Genomic DNA, 21,154 nt, shown 5'->3' with positions numbered 1-21,154 from the left:
TCAAAGCTTCCTCTCCTTTGCTTTGCAGGGTGATTCCACCATGGAGGGAAATTACTTTGCAGCTGTGCAGCAGGCTGTGTCGAGGGCCAGGAGGGCCACAGCGCTGGCAGGGAGGTAGCATGGAAGAACAACTCCTGCAGCTGCTCCAGTTTTGATGCACTTTGGAGGAGGGGACCTTTGATTGTAAAGGGGTTAAATAAGTAACCTGCCCCCTCCTACACCACTCTGCCACATTTTGTGCAAACCAAAGTCAAATCATTCCCACTGAGGGCTGCAGCCCTGTCTCCATGTGAGGCAGGTCTAAGCATGTTCCCTTTTCTCATTTAGTCCTTGTTCTTCCCCCTAAACCCTGGGGAAAGCCGGGAGCTGTATTTCTGCTGCTGCCTGTGCAGGAGAACCTGTCCCAGGGACAGCAAGGATGTGGGGCCCATCTAACGGTGAGCCTGGGAAGAAACATCGGCCCCCTTTGACTCATCCTGGAAAAGTCTCAGAGGAAGAGGGCAGGGTGTGCGAGGTGTGTGTGCAGCCTGGTGCAGGCTGGGGCCCGTGGAGAGGACACTCAAGGCCTCTCTGATCTCCTCCACAGCCCTTTGCTCACAGCCCCATGTGCACCTGCTGGCAACTGCTCAGCACCTTGCTGCGCTCACCATTTCGCACAGGGCTGTGCTGGCAGCCACCAGCCAACGTGGCTGTAACAAACCACGCTGCAGCGGTCTGCCTGATGGAGAGGTTCCTACCTGCCTGGCAGGGAAAGACTCCTTCCTCACAAAACCTTTTCACATCCATCCTTGTCTTCCTTGCATGCTTCGTGAGCCTTCATGCTCATCTCCTGCTTTGTCACTGCACAAAGACATGGCCTTAGGAAGGGGCCCAAGGGCAGCGAGCCCACGATGGAGCCTGCCCCACTGGGTGGGCTTCTCCCATCGCTGTGAAGAGCGGGGATGGAAATGCTGCCTGTGCGGCCCCTTCTCCAGCAGCGACCGCGCCTACGAACACCTCACACCTCCTGGCACGCTCTGACCCGCGTTCCTTCACCTCCCCAGCGCTTCCCCTTTCCCCAGCCCAGGCACCTCCCTGCCTCGCCGCCCGGCTCCTGCAGGGTCTTGGCCCGCCCGTCCCTCGGGGCTGCCTGAGCCGGACAGACAGCCGGCCGCAGGCAGCCTGTCCCTCTCTGGGCCCACCACGGTCTCTCTCTCCCGCACGCACTGGCCGAAGGCCTCAGTGCCCGGGGCAGGGCGAGGCAGCCGGTGGCGGGCGGGAGCGGAGCGGGACGCCGCTGCGGGCGGCAGTACCGCAACCGGCCCTGCCTGGGCTCTCCCCTCAGCCGGGCCCAGCCCAGCCCAGCCCAGCCCAGCCCAGCCCAGCCGAGCGCAGCCGAGTCCAGCCGAGCGCAGCCGAGTCCAGCCGAGCGCAGCCGAGTCCAGCCGAGCGCAGCCGAGTCCAGCCGAGCGCAGCCGAGTCCAGCCGAGCCCTGCCGAGTCCAGCCGAGCCCTGCCGAGCGCAGCCGAGTCCAGCCGAGCGCAGCCGAGTCCAGCCGAGCCCAGCGCATCCGAGCCCTGCCGAGCCGAGCGCAGCCGAGCCGAGCCGAGCGCATCCGAGCCCTGCCGAGCCGAGCACAGCCCAGCGCAGCCGAGCCGAGCCGAGCACAGCCCAGCGCAGCCGAGCCGAGCCGAGCCGAGCCGAGCCGAGCCCAGCGCAGCCGAGCCCAGCGCAGCCGAGCCGAGCCGAGCCCAGCGCAGCCGAGCCCAGCGCAGCCGAGCCGAGCACAGCCCAGCCCAGCCCAGCCGAGCGCAGCCGAGTCCAGCCGAGCGCAGCCGAGTCCAGCCGAGCCCTGCCGAGTCCAGCCGAGCCCTGCCGAGCACAGCGCAGCCGAGCCGAGCCCAGCGCATCCGAGCCCTGCCGAGCGCATCCGAGCCCTGCCGAGCGCAGCCGAGCCGAGCACAGCCCAGCCCAGCCGAGCACAGCCCAGCCCAGCCGAGCGCAGCCGAGTCCAGCCGAGCGCAGCCGAGTCCAGCCGAGCGCAGCCGAGTCCAGCCGAGCCCTGCCGAGTCCAGCCGAGCGCATCCGAGCCCTGCCGAGCGCTGCCGAGCCGAGCACAGCCCAGCCCAGCCGAGCCCAGCGCAGCCGAGCCGAGCCCAGCGCATCCGAGCCGAGCCCAGCGCATCCGAGCCCTGCCGAGCGCAGCCGAGCCCAGCGCAGCCGAGCCCTGCCGAGCCGAGCCGAGCCCAGCGGAGCCGAGCCGAGCCCAGCCGAGCCGAGCCGAGCCCAGCGCAGCCGAGCCCAGCCGCCGGCAGCCGGGCGGCAGCGGGAAGGGGCGGCTGCCCCGCTCCCGGCCCCGCGGCCCCGGCGGGGGCTGCAGAGCCCACCATTGCCCCGGGAGCGGGAGCCGCACTCCGGGCCGCCTTTGGGATGCGGGGTCAGCGCCCAGGCGACGCTGGGGACGCAGGCGGCTGCTGGAGGGACCACGGAAGTTCGCGGGGTGCCGTGGGGGCAGCTGAGACCCGCGCGTGTGTGCGAGAGAGGGGTGTCTGCCAGCATGGAGTGGGGCGGCCTCGGGGGCTGGCGTGCCCAGGTGCTGGGAGCACTGGGTGGGATCCAGGGGCTGCCACCGGGCAGAGAGAGGGTCTGACCAGCTGCTGGGGGGAGCTGCGTTATACGCCTCTGTGTGTGTACGTATATATACATATGTGTGTGTATATATATATTTTTCCCCCACTCAAGGACTAAGGGACCTTCACTCTGATCAGCCAGAGAGGGGAACGGGATGGGGGCGCTGGTGCTGTTTGTGGTCTTGTGAGTGCTGAGTGTGTATGTCTTAACCTGCGTGCCCAGTCATATGTATATATGTGTGTGTATATGCACATACCTGTGTGTATATAGCTGCTTCGGCACCTCTGTGTGTGGGAGTGCGTGTACGTTTGTGCCTACTGGGACCCCGTGCTCAGCCTTGCTCCGGGCTGGACCCGGTGTTAGGGAGCTGTGGCAGGGTTCAGCAGCCCCTAGCAGGGACGTGGTTCATCTGCGCTGAGTTTACTGCCACAACCCCTGATCTTTTCTTGCTGAGTATGTCCCTTGGAAATGTATGCATGGTCTTAATTTTTAGGTAGACAGAAAACATCCCTTTACCAGGGTTGAACCCACAAGCCAAAACCCCAGATGAGAAGTTTTGTTTAAACCCCCAAATAGAGGGAAAGTACCTGCACTGAAGACAATGAGAAGCTAATGCTTTGACCCTAGGGTTTTTTTGAGTTTTCCCAAAAACCTCATGGACACCAGCACATAAAATAGCTCTGCCATGAGTTACTTAATGAGAGAATGAAGTCTCCTGCGGCATAGGAGGGGAAAGAGCCACCATCTGCCCCGTAGCTGGGAAGAGGGATTTCTGGCAAGGCTACTTTGAGACTTTTTTTTTTTTTTTTTTTTTTTTACTTCAGCTATCTAAAACATGCCTTTTGTAGCTGGTTTATACATTCACAAAAAGACAAAAGTTAAAGCATCCATTTATTGCATAAACATAAAAGCAGCCACTGCATAGCGAGGAGCAGAATAAAGCACGTGAAGAAGCTGTGGTGGTTTGGCCGCCAGCTCAGCCCCACGCAGTGACTCACTCACTCCCCACCGGTGGGATGGGGGAGAGAATCAGAAGGGTAACGCTCGTGGGCCGAGATAAGAACAGGTTAATAATTAAAATGAAAACAACAACAAAAACGCAATGGAAAGGAAAACAACGAGACGTGTGAAACGTCGGGATGGGGGGGAAAGAACCACCAAAACAAACCACATGCAACACCACACCTCCCCGAGCTGCAACTGCCCCCTTAATATACTGGTCATGGTGTCACATGGTATGGAATGAACCTGCCATTGGCCAGTCGGGGTCAGCTGCCCCGGGCGTGGCCCCGCTGACACACCCACGTGTGTCTCTGGGTCGGCCCCAGCTGCCAACCCATCTGTGATCTCCCACGCGCATCGGGCAGCGCTGAGGCTACCCTGGGCAGGAAGGGGTGGCATGCTGAGCCGCCACATGCCACCCTCTGGCCCGCGGCGTGATCCCCTGCGTCCCTTCAATGGCACGCTGCCAGGACCACGTCCCCGGGCTACGGGAACCCGCTCTTACAAACTACACCAGCAAAGCCACCACTCACTTCCCAACCCAGCGCCCAAAAGTGCCTGGCCCAGGGCACTGCACATCTCTGGCTCTCCTCCCTGCTGCCCCACCCTCCCATACTCCCATAGCCTTCCTCCCGCAGGCAGCACTGATGCCTCCTCCTCATCCTCTCCAGCTGAGGCTTGCTGGGTTTGTCCTGGAGACACCACACAGCCAGAGGGTTGGCAGCAGGGGCCGACCCAGAGACACACGGGGGGGCAGCCGTGCATGGTGGTGATGCCAAGGGAGGTGACAGTCTGCTCTAACGGAGCATCCTCTCCTGCTTGCCTTTCCAATCCCCAGGAGAAGATCGAATACGCCTTCCTGATCTTCTTTGCCATTGAGGCAATGCTCAAGATAATTGCCTACGGGTTTCTTTTCCACATGGATGCCTATCTCCGAAACGGCTGGAACGTGCTCGACTTCTCCATCGTGTCCCTGGGGTAACGCAAGGATGGGAAGCTGCTGGTGCCCAGCTTGTGCCAAGGCCTGGTCCACAGCCTATCAGCTACGCTGATTTTTCTAGTGACTGCAGTGGGTTTGGGGGCAACCTGCGGTCTCAGTTCATGCCCTGCTCCCACGGGCCCCTTTCTCATGCCCTGATATCCCCGGGGATCCTCCCTCACTCCTGTTTCTTCCTGTCTGACTCCTTAACGCCTTTCAGGTCTCCTTGCCCTGGAGAACGGGAGTGCCATGGAGTCATCTGGGGTTTGGCACACGGGGAGAGGGTCCACTGGGCACGAGGGGTGGGAGGGCCCCCGGCTGGTCAGCAGTGAGTGCGCAGAGGGGTGCCCAGCCACGAGTGCGCCCAGGAGTTGGACTTAGCAAGAGCTGTTCCCTGGGTCAGGCTGAGCGTGGCTGGCAGAGTCCTGTCCCTCTCTTCCCTGCCTGCAGAGCACTGAGTCCTTAGCACAGGTTTCTTGGTCTCCATCCTCACGCCCTTCTCTTTCTCCCTGTCCTTCCTTCTGCTTCTCCCCCTTTCTTCCCTGCTCTGTGCCCCGGCTCTTTCAGGCTTATCACCATGACCTTGGAGCAGGTCAATGCGAAGCAGGGAGGGACTTCAGGGGGAAAAGGCGGCTTTGACGTGAAGGCCCTGCGAGCGTTTCGTGTGCTGAGACCCCTGCGCCTGGTGTCCGGAGTGCCGAGTGGGTGCTGGGCACCCTGCCACCGTGAAGAGTTGGCGGGTGGATTGAACCCCTGTGCCTGGCCAGGGTGGGGGGCCATGGGGCAGGTTTCTTGGTGCTGCTGGGTCAAGCCCAGCCACAGGGTGGGCGTGGAGGAGCCACAGGTTCTTGCTCATCCCCACAGCTTGCAACTGTCAGCACTGGGGATCTGCAGGTCAGCGCAAATGTAGCTCCCTGCATGGGTCAGTGTCAGCACCTGTGGGTGGCCAGGGTGAAAGGGGCTGGGACCTCGCTCTGGTTTCTCAGGGCAGGGATCTCCTTCTCCCAGAGCTCAGGATGAGGGCACCAGAACAAATGGAGGGGCGTGAAGCAGCCTCCAGCACTGCCTGGTGCGTGGCTCTGCTGGGGCCTTCCACATGCTCTATGGTGGGTAGAGAAAGGAACTTTTGCTTCAGCGATTTCATTCCCAACCAACCTGTGCCCCTCTTCCCTTGGCACGGGGCATTTCAGAGGCTGCTTGTCAGAGGGGCTGACAGGAACGCAAGGTGCACCCAAAGCTGTTTATGAAGTGGTTGACCTCCTCTCCCTTCTCCTGGGTGCAGGCCTTCAGGTCGTCCTGAACTCCATCATCAAGGCCATGGTGCCCCTGCTCCACATCGCCCTGCTGGTCCTCTTCATGATCATCATCTATGCCATAGTTGGGCAAGAGCTCTTCAAGGGCAAGATGCACAAGACCTGCTACTATCTCGGGACAGGTGGGGCTGTGGCGGGGGGGTGATACGGCAGAGATGGCTCTGTGTGGCTGCTGTGGGGACCACAGAGGTTCTGCGGGTGGCAGAATGTCTGGTCTTGCCAGCGTCAGGCCTGGGAGCGTGGCAGGCCTGGAGGATGTTTGGTACAGCACACAGCTTGGTGATGTACGTGGTGTGAGGAGGTGGTGAAAGGAAAAGCCCCTTTTGGAAAGCTGCTGCAGGAGGCTGGGAAGTGCTGGAACCTGCCCTACTTGGCCTGACCTGCTGCTCACACCACGGCTTTCCCCCTCAGATGTGATTGCCACGGTGGCGTCAGAGAAGCCAGCCCCATGCACCAGCTCTGGCCACGGGCGACACTGCACCATCAATGGCACTGAATGCCGAAGCGGCTGGCCGGGGCCCAACGACGGCATTACTCACTTCGACAACTTCGGCTTTGCCATGCTGACTGTCTATCAGTGCATCACCATGGAGGGCTGGACCGAAGTCCTCTACTGGGTAGGCTCCAGCAGCTTCGGCTTGGTGCCCAGCTCGCAGAGGTCACTGCTGGTCCTGCCTCAGAGAATCATAAAATGATAGAATCATTAAGGTTGGAAAAGACCTCTGAGATCATCTAGTCCAACCCCAAACCCAACACCCCCAGGCCTCCTAAACCATGTCCCCAAGCGTCACTTCTACACGTTTTTTTGAACCCCCCCAGGGACGGTGACTCCCCCACCTCTCTGGGCAGCCTGTGCCCATGCCTGACCGCTCTTGCAGTGAAGACTTTTTCCCTCATAGCCAATCTGAACCCCTCTAAAGAGCGAGGAATTCCCTCCAGGACACAGGTCCCCATAGCAGGGCCAGGCCTCCCAGCCGGTGAAAGACATCCTGCCCCCACCAAGCTTCATGCGGTGATGCACATCCCATGGTGCACCAGGCACCTCTTCTGCATCTTTGCAGGCACTGCTCAAGCTGTCCTTGCTCTCCAGGTAGACAGGAGGGTGCTCCAGCTCCCACCTTTGTGAAGGGGTACAGGCCGAGCACAACAACGGCTGGCTGGTGGGTGCTTCGGCAAAACCCCATGTTTTGCAGTCCTTGGGAGACTGTCTTGCTGAGGCTTAGGCATGGGGCTGATGTTTATATCTGCCCCCAAAATGCTTGGGTCTCGCTTTACCTCCACAAAAACCTGATGCAAAGTCATAAGGCGGCAGAGCTCAGAGCCAGGTTTAGCTGCTACCATCCCAAGCACTCATTTTAGGGGGGAGCAAAGCTCCCAGAGGCTGTTGAGGGAGCCCTAAGGGGAGACAGACAGCAGACACTGTGTTCAGGATGCTTCATCTGCCTCTCTCCTTGCCAGGTGAATGATGCCATTGGGAATGAATGGCCCTGGATCTACTTTGTCAGCCTTATCTTGCTTGGCTCCTTCTTCGTCCTCAACCTGGTGCTGGGGGTGCTCAGTGGGTAAGTGCCACGCCGTCCTTTCTCTTTGCCGGCAGATCAGTGAGCGTTATCAGAGCGTGGACATTGGCTGGCTTTAATTATACAAGAAGGAGGCCTGGAAAAGTTTCTGTTCCTTTTCCTCTGCTGTTCCTCTCCCCTGCTTTTGCATGCTTAGAAACCCTGAGCCTTGAACACACTGGAGCGTTTCATGTCACCCAAATCTCATCTGGCTCTGGTGCTTCTGTCCCCAGATTCTTGGATACTTTGACATTGGTTTCACCTCTGTCTTCACAGTTGAAATAATCTTGAAGGTGAGTCCCTCTGCCCCGTGGTCCTGGCTGTGTGCGTGACCCAGCACATGGGTATAGATTGGTCTGGCCATGGGCATTCATGCTCTTTCAGCACAAGCTTGAGGTCCCAGTGAGGCGAACGTGCTGGCTGATCCTCGCGTCCCCAGAGTTCATGCAGTCTAGGTGGTGCATCACCTGCCCCAGCGGCCACGTGTCCCCTCCAGTGAGGTCAGGCAGCCAAGTCAGCTGTGCTGTGGCACAGGGACAGATGGGCCATGGCACCAGCATTTCAGTTCTGACATGCCCTTAACAAAAACTTTGAGAAAGAGGAAGCAATGGAAGTCTGTGGAGTAAAACAGTAATTCAAGCAGCTGCTGCATGTTGCTCCCACTCCAAGGCTCTTTACTCTTCTCCTCTTTATGACCTCTGAATGACTGGGAAGTGTTTTGTCTCCGGCCAGTACGGTATAGAGGATTCAGCTTCCTGCCTGGCCGCAGAGGCAGAGGCCTGAGCAGGATAGGGCGCCCAGGCCATGGAGCTGTGAGAAGCCCCTCATGCCTTGTCCGCCCCAGGGCTGTGGAGGGACCATGTCCCCAAGCCCTGCCTGGCCTCTCTCCTAACTCCTTCTGCTCCCCAGATGACAGCCTATGGTGCTTTCCTGCACAAAGGCTCCTTCTGCAGGAACTCTTTCAATATCCTCGATTTACTGGTGGTCGCTGTCTCCCTCATCTCCATGGGAATCGAGTAAGCACCTCCACACTTCGCAGGGTGGGCACTGGCCTGTTTAGCCTGGCAGGGCAGCTGGGGTGCTGCAGCTCTCTGTGCTGGATAGAGCAGGAGCAGCCAGCCCACGGGCTGGACATTAGCCCATGTGTTAGTGTCCATGAGGTCATGCTTAGGGGGACAGGGCACGGACAACTGGGAGGCAGGGAGGCAAACTTCTTGAGTGTCAAAAGGGAAGATCTGGGTAGGAATTCAACTTGGAGCTGCTTTCTCCAGCTGCCTGTGTCCCTTGGCCTTATGTGGGGTGGTGGCTTAGTGATTTACGCGTGTCTCTGCCATCCCTTGCGCCTCACCCCCTGGTCCCGGCCTGGCCTCCATGGCTGCTTGGTGGGGCTGTGCCAGGCTGGCCTGGGCAGGGGAACCGCCCCATCGCAGCTCTACCTTCCTCCTCAGGTCCAGTGCCATCTCAGTGGTGAAGATTCTCCGGGTGCTGAGGGTACTGAGGCCTCTGCGAGCCATTAACAGGGCAAAGGGGCTGAAGGTAAGAGGGAGCCTGAGGCTGGGGTCCTCGGTCCGTGGGAGTCCTCATGAGAGGTTATGTGGCATGAATCATGCCCTGTGGGGTTTGCGGTGCCAGGAAACCAGTTCCCACTCCCCATCCGTGGAAGGGGTCCGCCCCATCCCACTGCTCGCAGCAGGCTTCCGCTCTTCCTGGGGCCCATCTGTGCGGTGATAGGGTGTGGGACACGCAGCAGGGGCTTGCAGCAGGCACGCTCATGTGTGCACTATCATCGACCCCTGCAGCACGTGGTCCAGTGCGTGTTCGTGGCCATCAAGACTATCGGTAACATTGTGGTCGTCACAACGTTGCTGCAGTTCATGTTTGCCTGCATCGGGGTCCAGCTCTTCAAGGTGAGACGTGTCTAAGGAGGGCAGGAGAGATGTTCTGCTCAGGTGTATCCTAGACATAGCCCTTGGGGATGGTGTCTCCCAGTGTTGAGGTCAGCACAGGCTGTACTATCTGTGCTCCGCAAGAAGACCTGCCTGCACTAGACCTCCTGGCAGAAGACCCTGCAGTGGGAGGAGGGCAGGAAACACCCAGGATACTGTCAGGTCCAGACAGCACATGTAAGGGGTCTGGCTGCCTCACCCCACTTAGTGCCTCAGTTTCCCCTTTTGAAGGCAGCAAGTGCTTCTGACTTCCCCTGCGCTTTGGATGCAGACTGTTTCCTTTTTTCACAGCACCGCTCTTGCTCTCGGGGCCTTGGCTGTTCCAAGGCAGAGCTGGCTCTGGCTGAGCTCAGCTTTGTTCTAATAATTGAGCTTAAATTCCCGGCTGGCATGGGGAGAGCTTTCAGGACACCCTGCAGACTGAGCAGACTTGTCAGCATACCTTAATTTTTAGTTAATTCTAGGGTTACCGCTTTCTTCCCTATTTTCCAAATAGTTGGCTCCCAGATAGGATGAACTAGGTAGGTCTCAGCTCAGGGCTCTGGAAGATTTCTTCCCAACACTAGGCAACATTTACTTGTCTCAGCCTGGGATTGACCCCAAGGTCTGCCATGGCTCCTGCAACACCCTGTGAACTGGGTTGCATTGGCATGCAAAGCAGGGAAGCCAGCGGTGGTGAGAGGCAGGGGCCAGAGTTGGCACAGAGGCAGCGTAGGGACTGACTGTGGGCTGTGAAAAAGTCAGAACTCCCCAGGGCTTCTCAAGTCACAGCAAAATCGTAGCCTCTTCTGATCTCTGTTAAATGCAGGGCAAGTTCTATAGATGCACAGATCCATCCAAGGTGACGGAGAAGGAGTGCAGGTAAGAGCTGTCTGCAGCTCAGCCCCAGCAGAGCAGTGGCCAGGGATGGGAGGGGGCCACTTGTGTTCCTGCATGGGGATGCTGCATCCAGAAAGTGGAGCCGAGGCCTCATGCTGTTCTCCCTCACCAAATCAGAAACAAGCACAGGGCAATCTCCCACTCCCAGGGACCAAGGAGCCCTGGGCCAGTGCGGCAGCGGGTGGGCTGACGGTGGCCCTGCCTGGTGACCGCTGCAACCCTTCTGCCGCAGGGGTTATTTCATCAGCTACGTGGACGGGGACCCCACACAGATTGAGCTACAGAAGCGTGTCTGGTTGCACAGCAACTTCCACTTCGACAACGTCTTCTCAGCCATGATGTCGCTTTTCACTGTCTCCACCTTCGAGGGCTGGCCAGAGTGAGTCTGGTGGAGCACGGGGCCTGCTGAGGGACTGGTCTGTGCTGGGAGCAGGTCACTGCCACAGGCCTTTACCACGGTAAAGAAGGAAGAGCCGCCCAGGCTGAAAGCAGGGCTAGCCATCCTGGCAGTGGCTGTGGAGCTGACAAGGTCGTCAGCAGCCTTCTCCCACTTTTGTTGGATTTGGGATGTCCCAGGCAGAACCAGCAGGGGCAAGGAAACAAACAGTCCTTGTTAACCAGATGTACCGCTGGGCGCCTGACAGCACATTCTGGTCTACTGGCCCTTTTTCTTCTTGGCCCACAAAAGGGTTCCGAGAGGAGAACCGCTGCTGGAAGCGGCTGTCTCGTGGGGCAAGAGCAAAGCCCCCTTTCCAGCACCCTTCCTGGTTTCCCGGGGGTGCCCAGGAGAGATGGAACCCTGCCCGGCAGGCCAGGCCAGGCCAGGCAGCCGCCTGGCACGGGAGCGTGGCAGGGTTCAGCGCGCCCGCAGGCACGGGCTCCCAGCGCCTGGGACGGCAGCAGCCGCTCTGCCCCTCCCGGCTCAGCCCTGGGGAGCCCCAGTGTGACGTCAGAGCCGCCACTGTGAGCTCAGAGCTGGCCACCCGCACAGCCCTGTGGCGCGTGGGGCAGGAGCCCACAGATGCGTGTGGCTGTTGCCCGGGCAGGTGCGCTCCTGCTGAGAGGCGGCGCGTGGCTGCTGCTGGAGCTGGTTTTGCCTGGGCAGGCCACGCTTGCTGGGGCTGAGGGGGAAGAGCTGAGCGGGGAGCCTGCCTTGGCCCAGAGATGGCGAGGAGAAAGGCCCCCCAGGGAAGACACCAAGGGGCCTCCAAAGGCTCCGTTCGGATTAATGCCAGACAAGAGCTGGCAGGGGAGGCAGCGGGGCCGAGCTGCTGCCAGGCCAGCAGGTACGAAGTGGGCTGCTCCTGCCTGGGGCGTCAGGTTGGGGGGGGTAGCAGGGCAGTGGCCCAATATAGTCAGTGGCGTCAGAAGCCAGTGTGCAGCAGGGGCCTTTGGGGAGGGGGTAGCCTCATGCTGCAGGGTCCAGAGCCCAGCCCTGCTGCGCAGGGAGATGTTGCTGCACAGGGAGGCCAAGGCCCTGGGACCTGACACTGCCCCCCTGCTTGGGATGCTGAGGCTGGGTCCTGCCTGGCTGAGGTGGGGCAGCTGTGTGGGGAGGAGAGGGGTCGGGAGAACGCCAGTGACCAGGGAGGAGGGGGGTGGCCCACGATGGGGGACAGCAGCCTGTGCCCTCTCCCCAAACAGCCACCGAGAGGTGTCTGCGAAGGGGCAGTTGGTGCCAGGGAGCAGGGAGTGACGGGCTCAGAATAGGGCTGTCCTGCCGGGTGGGCGTCCCGAGGCGGGGGACTGCTGCAGCCAGCTTGCTTCCTCTTCTCCCACTGCAGGCCTGTGAAGCAAAGGATGGGGAAAGGAGAGGGACGAGGGCCTGGAAGTAGCCCGGCTGTGCTGCCCTCTCTCGCTGCTGCTGGGACAGCCCGTCCTCTGTCAAGGGCCTCTGCTCAGGCTGCTCCTGCCCGCCTCGGCTCCCGTGGCGTGGGGATGGTGGGCAACCGGCATTTGTCTTTTTCCTCCCACAGGAACCCGTGCGTGGAGGTGGAGCTGGTGACGGTCCCCTCCACCTCGGCTCCCTGCTCTGCCACGCAAGGGCCTGCCAAGTGTCGCAGCAAGGCCACAGGAATTGCAAGTAAGCTCAGCACTGCTGCTTGCTGTGAAGTCCCCTGGGGTGAACTTGGAGAGCTGCGCTGTGCCAGAGCTCTGGCCAAATGTCACTAGGGGCAGGAGAAGTGCAGGCTGCCCCAGGGAGGGAGGGAGTGCGTAGGACTGGGTGCCCGCCTTCCCGCAGGGAGCTCAAACACGTGTGGCTGGGCATCCTAGAGAAGAGACCTCAAGAGACAGGCCTAACTTTTCTCTGGCTTTTTTGCCCAGGGGCGGTCCTCAGCCTGGCTTGGCATCTGGCAGGTGCCCTTGTCTCCCTGTGGAGACACCTGCTGAGCACACGCGTCTTTGCCAGGTACGTACTACCTGTTTCTGCCGTGGTGGGGGGCGGGGGGAGAAGGGGGATGTCCCTTCCCCCAAGCAAGGGGGAGAGCAGAGGGTGTTCCCCAGCCAGCAGCCCGGGGCTCCCGCTCGGGCGCCAAAGCTCATGCGGTGCCCGTGCTCGGGGAGAGCCAAGAGCAAAGCCCCTCGGCAGCCCCACTCCCACGCATTTACCGGAGCCCCAGAACCCTCCCGGAGATGTAGTAGGACAAACCGCCGTGTAGCCAGAAGCTCAGGAGCACAGCCAAGCCTCCGCAGGGCAAGGGTCTTCCCCAGCTCTGGCAAGAGACCACACAGGTCTGGAAGGAAAGCCAGACAAGGCCCCTGCGCTTCCCAGCTGCGCGGAGAAACACCCCTAAGAGCAATGTGTGTGCCTGCAAGTGAGAACCGGCCTGCTCTCTCAGCCAAAGAGAGGGAGCAAGGTCCACCCCAGAAGGACTACTGAAAAGCAGTCCTCATCTGCTCAACCTCTCTACTTCCCTGCACGATTTTCATTCCCTTTCGGAAGGTGCTCCTGGAGCCCTTCGTTTGGGGAAGATCTGCCGGCAGCGTTGAACGGCGTGGACAGAAATCGTGTTTGTGCTGGGCGCCAATCTGTCAGCTCTCTGTCAGTAGCAGGCTTGCAAAGCAATGGCTTTAGGGCCTGAAGAGGGAAATCCACGGGTGAGGGGGTTTGCCCAAGACTTGCAGTACTGACAGCCACAGGACTCCCTCTTTTCCAGGCAAAAGATGGCCCCGCGGAGCAAGAGGTTGCTGAAAGTCGTCTTCCTGTGGCTCCCAGTGGCTCTGGGTGAGTTTTCATGAGCAAACACAGCCTGGCTGTGCTGGATGCCAGCTTTCCTTTTGGGCCAGTGTGTGTGAAACGCCCGTGGTGCGGGTGCGTCCTGAGGAGGTCCTTGACTGGCACTGGCGTTTGGACTACCGGTAAGACTGGTAGCCTCCCAGCCGTGCTGCTGCTCTGGCCACTGGGCCAAATGGCTTGCTTAGTCTGCAAGTCTGCGAGAGAAGGGCGTAGCTCTTTCCAAGCCTGAGCTGGGGATTCCCAGACGGGAGGGGCCGTGCAGGGGGACCCATGGAGAGGTACCTCTCCTAGCCCATGCAGCCCAGCCTCGGTGCTCACCGAAGCAGTGAGGGGAAATGGGGAGTAGCTCTGGGGCACCGAGCACACTTGAAGGCCACGGCTACGCAGTCCCCTCCAGCCTGGGCTGATGGCTCCCGGTCAGAGGCGCGTCCTCTCTCTGCACCCCACGTTCCCCACCTCCTCGGCTCACCTGCTGCCCAGCCCCAGGGCACCAGGCAGGAGGCAACGCAGCTGCAGGGATGGCTAGCAACTCCGCTAAAATAGCTGTCTCTCGGTGATGTGAATTGCAGCTGGTGCTTACTGCGCGACCTCGCTGCCGGTGTGGACAACGCAGGCAAAGGGACTGATAGAGGTCAGTGACGCGTTGCTGGCAGTGGCTGGAGGAATCAGAGGCTGCGCTGCTGCCACGCAGGCTGACCCAAAGAAGCGGCAGCTTGTGCCTTCCTAGGGAAGCCTCTCCTGGGAAGCCCCGGCAACTCTGGTAGTGAATGCCATAATGGACCATTTTTCCCTCCCAGGAACTGACACGCGTGTCGTCGGCAAACCTGAAGATGCTGTGGTAAGAGAGGTTTCCTGAGCTGGAACTGGTTCTGTGCAGAAGCGTCAGCCGACCTCGTGCTACCTGCGCTCACTTTCCTAACAGCCAGGGCTCCCATACTTCCCTCCTGCCTTTGCCTTTTGCTCAGCCTGGTGCGGAAGGGAAGCACTGGCAAAGCAGGGGAAGCACACGTGTCTCTCTCTCCTCTTGCTGAGCTCAGACGCTCCCCAGAGGCGATGGGCCGCTCTCTGACCGGATCGGCTTTCCTGTCGTGCAGGAACTTGCCCGTTTTGGTGGCGGAGGAAACCCAAAAGACACGCTTTCTGCTGGAGGAGGTGGCTCAGCTGAGGGCACAGATCCGCAGTTTGAAGGTGATCCTGCATTTTGGGGAGGGAGGCTTGGCTGGGCAGAACCCCTGAGGACATTTTCTTCAGGGTTCTTGGTGGGGTCAGACTGCTGACTGCAGCAACCCAGCCTTTGCCCCAGGGGCTTGCTGGGTGAGCTTCTGCGCTGCACAGGCCCCTCTCCAGCCCCAGTGTAACAAGGCCGCTTCAGGCAGCAGAGGACTCCTGAGAGCCTTTCCTACGTGCGCCGGTGCCTCTGGCTCCTCTGAGCGGGCTCCTGAGGCAGTGGTGGGACCCAGGCACACGTACAGCGCCAGCCATGGCTTACAGGGCCTGAGCCTCTCCCCCTCCTGACTTGGAGAGCACAGAGGGTGTGGACGGTGGTGTGGGGACCCACATCAGCACACCTTAGGGTCATGGCCATGGCCATGGCCACAGATAATCATCTTCCTAGTCCTCACGGCTCACGCCAGCAGCAGAGAGTCTTGCAGCTCTGTGGACAAGGCTTGCCTTGCCTTGCCTTCCTGACACTGACCCTTTGCCTCTGCGGGCGCTAGGAGCCACGCTGCACTGCCTGCTGATGTGGTCCTTTTCTGTGTTGATTTCTGGCGTTCCCAGGAAGCTCAGGAAGTGAACCAGGCAGCGTCCAAGAAGGCTTTGGGTGCCTACATCGAGATGTCTGACTGGGCCCTGGAAAGCTCTGGTATGGACACAAGCAGCCCAGTCCTTGCCCTGCGCTTGCCCCTAGCACTCCCCAAAGCAGCCCGTGCTCCAGGCGCTGCTCTCCAAAATGGGGCAGCTTAAATCCTTCACGGGGTCCAAGAGCAAGGCTGTGGCAGAGTGGGTCGCTCAGACTCCCTCCCACTCAAGCCCTCGGCCTCCACACAGGTGCCCCTGGCGCTGCCCCCGCACGTCTTCCTGTGCTGATGGGGGGGCTCTGCTCCTCTGCGCTGCATTTGCAAAGGGAATGGCTGGGCTGTCCTTTGCTGCTCATGCTCCGAGCCCTCAGCTTTGGTCTGCTGTCATGCTCGTGGGTGCCTGCAGGCTCCCAGAGCCCTCCCACCTTCTCCTCGTGGTGCTGTGGGAGAAGCACTCACCAGGGATGGGGCTGTCGTCATTGCTCTGTGCAGCTGGGCACCCCCCCGCCCCCAGTGTGGTGATGAGGACAGGACTGACAGACGTGGAGCTGGACGGCGGCGTCACAAATACTGCCTGAGCACCAGCTCCCTCCTAGTCTGCGGCCTCTAGCAGTCATCTGCTCTCCCTTCCTTACAGGTGCCACCATTGACACGCAGAGAACTTCCGAGACCTACGACTGCCAAGAGAATTGGGGCTGCAGGGTTTTATGGTTCTTCCGCGCTGCCAAGCCTCCTGAGACTATTTTGCAGGTATCGTAGCAGAAATCTTCAGGGAAGGTGTCCTTCCTTCCTGAGAAGTTGGGGACTGACCTCAGGGGCTCTCCCCTCAGGCCAGTGGTACTGGTCAAGCCCACCGTGCTGCTCAGGTTCTGGACACCAAAGCTCTCACACAGGGCTGGGCTTGCTAGAGATCCGTGGTTCCCCTGGGGAGGTGAACAGAGGTGAACTGCTGCATCTTGCCCGCAGTCCTCTGCCACAGCTGGGTGAAAGCCTTCCTCCCTGGCGACCCGGGTTCCACACTCACCCCTAACGGTGCCTTTTTGCGGGCGGGAGGCGGGAGGTGGCGGGTGCCCTGCAGAGCCGCTGGGCAGGGACGTGTTTCTGCGCGGGCCTGACTAGGATGCTTTCGTAACCGCTCTTCTCCTCTGCTCCCTAATACCGAGACCCCCTTTGTCAGGCAGGGCAGGGGGCCTCCTGCTTCTCTCCACTTCCTCACAGGCGCCTCATTTTCAAGCTGAAATAGGCCCCACAGACACGCCGGCGCCTATGCTTCGAGCTACGCGGGCAGTGGTGTTGGCCCCAGTGCTCTCTCACACTTCATTGCTGTCGCGTTCTGGTTGCAGGCGGATGTTTCCCCAGGAAACTGCTGGCCTTTCCAAGGGCATCAGGGCCAGGTGGTCATCAGGTTGCCAGCACGAGTCCATCTGACTGCCATCACTGTGCAGCACATCTCCAAAGACGTGTCTCCATCTGGGACTGTCCTCAGCGCCCCCAGAGACGTCGCTGTCTTTGTAAGTCTCTGCTGGGCGCTTCTGGCGGGCATCTGGCCCTGGGGCAAAGCCAGGACAGGGCCCTGCTTGCTTTTGTGCATCTTCTGGGGTTTGTGTCCTGATCTCTCGCGAGCACTGCAGTGCCCTCGCGGGACGCTTCAGGGGCTCGAGAGGTTTCATCCCTCTTAAGGTTTGTTCTGGCCAAGCACCTCTGGGTTCTTGACCAAATCTCAAAGCGGAGACTGAGCTCCGCCATAGCCGGTGCTAGGCTGCTGCTCGAGCCCCAGGAGAGGGTGGGTGGATAACAGGGCTGAGCCAGCGCGTACCTTGCCCCTCTGTCGGGATGACTCTGAGCGGCTCTCCTTGTGCTTTGCCCCTGAGGGAGTGGATGCGGACGGAGAAGAGGAAACTCTCCTTGGGACGTTCACGTACGACGTGGCAAAAGAGTCTATTCAGACCTTCCCTCTGAAGGTACGCTCCACGCACGGGGACGAGATGCCAGAGAGCACGGCAGGTTTGCCTGGAGGTCCATGGAGGAAGGGCACGTGCTTTCTCCCTGGGCAGAGGGGCCCGGGCCACCGTCACGAGAGAGAGACCTGCGGGCTTGGGAGGGCTGAGTAGCACGCGGTGGTGGTAGCAAGAGGGTAGCAAGGGCAGGGTCAGGCCCGTAGGAGCACGAGTCCCGAGAGATCCCTGGCTGCGCCCGGTGCCTTCAGCAGAGGCAGCTGCACACGCGCCCACTCCACGCAAGCAGCGTCTTTGTGCCGTGGAGAAACAGGGCGGCCTGGTGGCGAGAGGCGTCGGGCAGCAGCGTCGCTCCATGCTGCGGCCTGCTGGCAGGCTGGACAGTGTCCTCTCCTCCCACCACAGCACGGCCCTTCTCCCGCGGCGCTCTCACGCCTGCCAGGGGGAGAGCAGGCACAGCAGGCAGCGGCAGCTCGGCGGGGTTGCACACCAGGTGCCCCACGCGCAGGGGCGCCTCCCCGGCCTCACTGTCAGCACAGAGCAAGGGGCAGCGGGACGGGGCGGAGGGAAGGGAGACCGAGCCCCAGCCGGGCCGGCGTGCAAAGACGGGGTGATGGCACTGCCGCTCTTAACACCCCCGTTTCCTTTTCCCACTCTTCTTCACAGAACGCGCCGCTTCCCAGAGCCTTTCCGTCTGTCAAACTTCTTGTGAAGAGCAACTGGGGAAACCCAGCGTACACCTGCATTTATCGAGTGCAGGTTCATGGGAAGATGGCGCAACCAGAGAGCCCCAGGTGAAACCAGAGAGAAAAAAAAGTCCAACATGAGAAAGAAGAAGAAGGGGAGGAAGAACAAATAAATCTAGAAGATGTGGCAATTGAGATGGCTGTAGAGCCTTTTCTTACCGTCCTTCGAGGCACCAGGTCACACGCAGTCTACGGAAGATGCAGACAGCATCTCTGTGAGGAAGTAATGGATTGGAAAGCCAGTTAGGAGAGGGAAATGCTTTGCCATTTAGGTCACAAGTCCTTTTTCTAAGCGAAGGCTGAATCCAGGAACAGTACACGAATGGAAGGTGGCAATACCGAAACCGTGTTGGCTTCTGTGCTGGTTCTGGCTGAGAAGGGGTTAATTCTCTTCACTGCGGTGCCTGTGGTGGTCGGGGACCTTTCCGGCTTCCCGCGCAGTGCCGCGTCGGCGGGAGGCTGGGCGGGGCGGGGCCACGCCCGGGGCAGCTGACCCCGACTGGCCAATGGCATGTTCATTCCATACCACGTGACACCATGACCAGTATATTAAGGGAGGGGGGGCAGCTGGGGCTCGGGGAGGCGCGGCGTCGGGTCGGCGGGCGGCGAGCGGCCGCGTCGCCTGTGGTTTGTTTCGGTGGTTTGGCCCCCCACCCCCCAGGTTTCGTGCCTCTCGTTGTTTTCCTTTCCATTGCTTTGTTGTTGTTGTTGGTTTTATTTCAATTATTAACCTGTTCTTATCTCAACCCACGAGCGTTACCCTTCTGATTCTCTCCCCCATCCCACCGGTGGGGGAGTGAGCGAGCGACTGCGTGGGGCTGAGCTGCCGGCTAAACCACGACAGCAAGTGTAGAAAGATCTGGTTAAAATATTGTAAAAAATGATCAGCGAACATTCCTGCAATTCTTCTGTTTGGATTTACAAGGGGCCTGCTCAGACTCAAAGGATGATCATATCTCGTGAGGATGTTGGCAAACAGAAGGCTTAATGAAATGTATCCAGCACGCCTGGGGCTGCTGTGGCGCCCTGTGCTCTCACGGAAGAGGATTTTTGTGCGCTTCTCAACGCAGTTACAAAGACGTGGAGAAAACCATTTTCCTTCCAAATGTTTTTATTCCATACACGATAGAACACTACCTCTCTACTCCCCGGCCATTCTCTTACTTCATCCCTTCTCACTGACAAACTTGGTGTTTCCTAAACATTTCTGAATTCCAAAGAGGTTGGTTGTGCTCTTTCCCCACTCACTCCCTTTTGCTCAAATCTTTGGCTTTTGGTGGGAGAAGAGACAAACGCCTTCCCTGTAGAATTGATATGATCGAAAAAGGGAACATAAGTCAGACTTTTTTTTTCCTTTTTTTTTTTTTTTTGTCTGCGAAGGCATTCAGCATGCAACAAGGAATTGGATTTTAGGTGTTTCTGTATTGTTTATGACGATACAGATTTGTCCCACTGTTCTAACGCTGGGGTTTGGGTGGATATCAAATGAACAAGTCTCAGGGAAATTTAAAAAAGCAATTCTGTCTCCTCAGGACCACCTTGTCGCAGCACACGGTGACCTACAGGGTCACCGCTTGCTAAAACAAATATGCTAACGCTGTGGTTGTGTGGCCTTGAGAAACCTGCATCTTTTTAAGAAATTGAAAGCCACTAGATGCTGGCTTCTAGACCTTTCAGAAACATTCTCCTAGATTACAACACGGATAGGTGTTCTTTCTCGCAGAAGGTGCCTGGATTACTACTTGCAGATCACCGATATTTTGCACACGCCCGTGAGTCAGTATGGACAGAAAGTAGTTTGTGTTCTCACATGGCTCAGCATAACAGGGCTTCTTTTCTGTGGCTTAACCGTCTTAATCACCTGGGTCCAGCAGACAGAGATTTTCATTCGGGGCGTTTATCTCTGCGCCTCAAAGAAACCTGTAGCTTTGATGACGCAGATACTTCTCTTCTTGCACCTTAGGGAAGGCTGCTTCTTTACGGATGAATGTAAAGTACAGCTCCTGAGAAATACAGGTACGTGATTTTATTATAGTGAGAGAAAAGAAACGTGATCATTCCGTTCTATACACGTTTCCGTTTTAACTGACCCCACGTGAAAGAACCTGTAGGAAGCTGCCTTATTTTCCTCTATAAAGACGCTGTTCTGAACTTGGGTATTACCCCAAAAGCCCAAATACAATCAGGGGCGAGAAACGAGAACCTCACAACACAAGGTTTTTTCGCGGTAAAATTAGCTGAGCAAAATGCTATTTCTGACGGGCACTGCTGCGTTCTGGTAAAAAGCTGTTTATAAGCAGCGAGGTGCAGTTGCTTTTATTCGCTTTGCTCGCCGCATCATTTAAATTTTATCTCAGGTAAGTTGCCCAGTGTCTGACGTACGCTACAGCTGTACTGCGGTTCTCGCTGTGCTACAGCCCCCGGCAGCTGAACAGCCCCTCCAGCGCAGCAGCGCCAAGGCCTGCGCTGCGGTTGCCTGCGCCCGCGTCGGTCTTAAGGATTCAGATACTACCCAGCAGTAACAGAATGTCGGCCCCAAGCGCGTGGCCTCTTTCACGGCCACGCTTCCTAAGCAAGTGACGGTTCAGTGAGGATGATTCAAGTGAAACTGTGTAGCCTTTCCTTAAGAATGACCTAAAGCATCCTGTTCATTTCAAATCCAGTTCATTTAAACCCATCAGCGTATACACACTTAACCAGATTTGCGGCAAGAACAGCTGAGAAGGAGGGATTTTTGTGAGATTTTGTTTTTTAACTTGGACAGGCCCTTCTTTCAGTGCTGGCAGGATGCGCTTTCCCGGACTTCTTGGGGAAGTCGCTCAGCGCTGGCGAGGCTGCGCCTGGAGCGCAGCGTCCAGTGCTGTGATCCCCGTGTCCAGGACACGGACGTACTGGAGACGGCCCAAGGGTGGGCCATGGCGATGACGAAGGGTCTGGAGCGTGAGGCTGAAAGAGCGGGGACTGTCCAGCCTGTTGAAGGCTCAGGGGGATCTCATCAACGTGCATGAACAGGAACTCCTGGTATGGAAGCAGAGGGAGCCACGCACTCTGCAGTGGTGCCCACCGACAGGCCAAGAGGCAATGGGCACAAATGAAAACACACCAAATCCCACCCAAACACAAGAAAA

General features: G+C 59.0%; 4 protein-coding genes across 4 annotated transcripts in view; 3 read left to right on the top strand and 1 right to left on the bottom strand.

The window, feature by feature from the left end:
* LOC104048797 (voltage-dependent L-type calcium channel subunit alpha-1S-like) overlaps positions 1–1,204 on the bottom strand; it is a 50,186-nt gene extending 48,982 nt beyond the window's left edge. Inside the window, exons 1-2 of the mRNA XM_064471800.1 lie at positions 1,022–1,204; positions 738–840 (exon numbers count right to left, since the gene is read on the bottom strand). The gene's annotated coding sequence lies outside the window, so the exon portion shown is untranslated. The remainder of the gene's footprint in view (positions 1–737; positions 841–1,021) is intronic.
* Positions 419–2,889, top strand: LOC135316971 (uncharacterized). The gene is made up of 3 exons (XM_064472452.1): positions 419–514; positions 1,143–1,798; positions 1,930–2,889. The coding sequence occupies exons 1-3, from the start codon at positions 419–421 to the stop codon at positions 2,627–2,629; spliced, it is 1,452 nt and encodes a 483-aa protein (XP_064328522.1). The 3' UTR covers positions 2,630–2,889.
* A 1,233-nt stretch (positions 2,890–4,122) lies between these two features.
* Positions 4,123–7,490, top strand: LOC135316869 (voltage-dependent L-type calcium channel subunit alpha-1S-like). The gene is made up of 5 exons (XM_064471858.1): positions 4,123–4,590; positions 5,159–5,292; positions 5,874–6,026; positions 6,316–6,521; positions 7,363–7,490. The coding sequence occupies exons 1-5, from the start codon at positions 4,376–4,378 to the stop codon at positions 7,468–7,470; spliced, it is 816 nt and encodes a 271-aa protein (XP_064327928.1). The 5' UTR covers positions 4,123–4,375; the 3' UTR covers positions 7,471–7,490.
* A 185-nt stretch (positions 7,491–7,675) lies between these two features.
* LOC135316894 (sperm-associated antigen 4 protein-like) lies at positions 7,676–18,161 on the top strand. The gene is made up of 17 exons (XM_064472020.1): positions 7,676–7,756; positions 8,373–8,479; positions 8,912–8,999; positions 9,263–9,370; positions 10,218–10,270; positions 10,521–10,667; positions 12,265–12,371; positions 12,614–12,698; positions 13,447–13,514; positions 14,096–14,157; positions 14,324–14,364; positions 14,621–14,714; positions 15,306–15,390; positions 15,963–16,075; positions 16,669–16,836; positions 17,197–17,286; positions 17,947–18,161. Exons 2-17 carry the CDS (start codon positions 8,373–8,375, stop codon positions 18,076–18,078), a joined length of 1,548 nt encoding a protein of 515 aa, XP_064328090.1. The 5' UTR covers positions 7,676–7,756; the 3' UTR covers positions 18,079–18,161.
* The last annotated feature ends 2,993 nt before the right edge of the window (positions 18,162–21,154 follow it).

Source organism: Phalacrocorax carbo, chromosome 23 (genome assembly GCF_963921805.1).
Source record: "Phalacrocorax carbo chromosome 23, bPhaCar2.1, whole genome shotgun sequence".
In the NCBI taxonomy this organism is placed as follows: Eukaryota; Metazoa; Chordata; class Aves; order Suliformes; family Phalacrocoracidae; genus Phalacrocorax; species Phalacrocorax carbo.
Note: the sequence above shows the minus strand (reverse complement) of the source record. Positions and strands in the feature narration are given on the sequence as shown.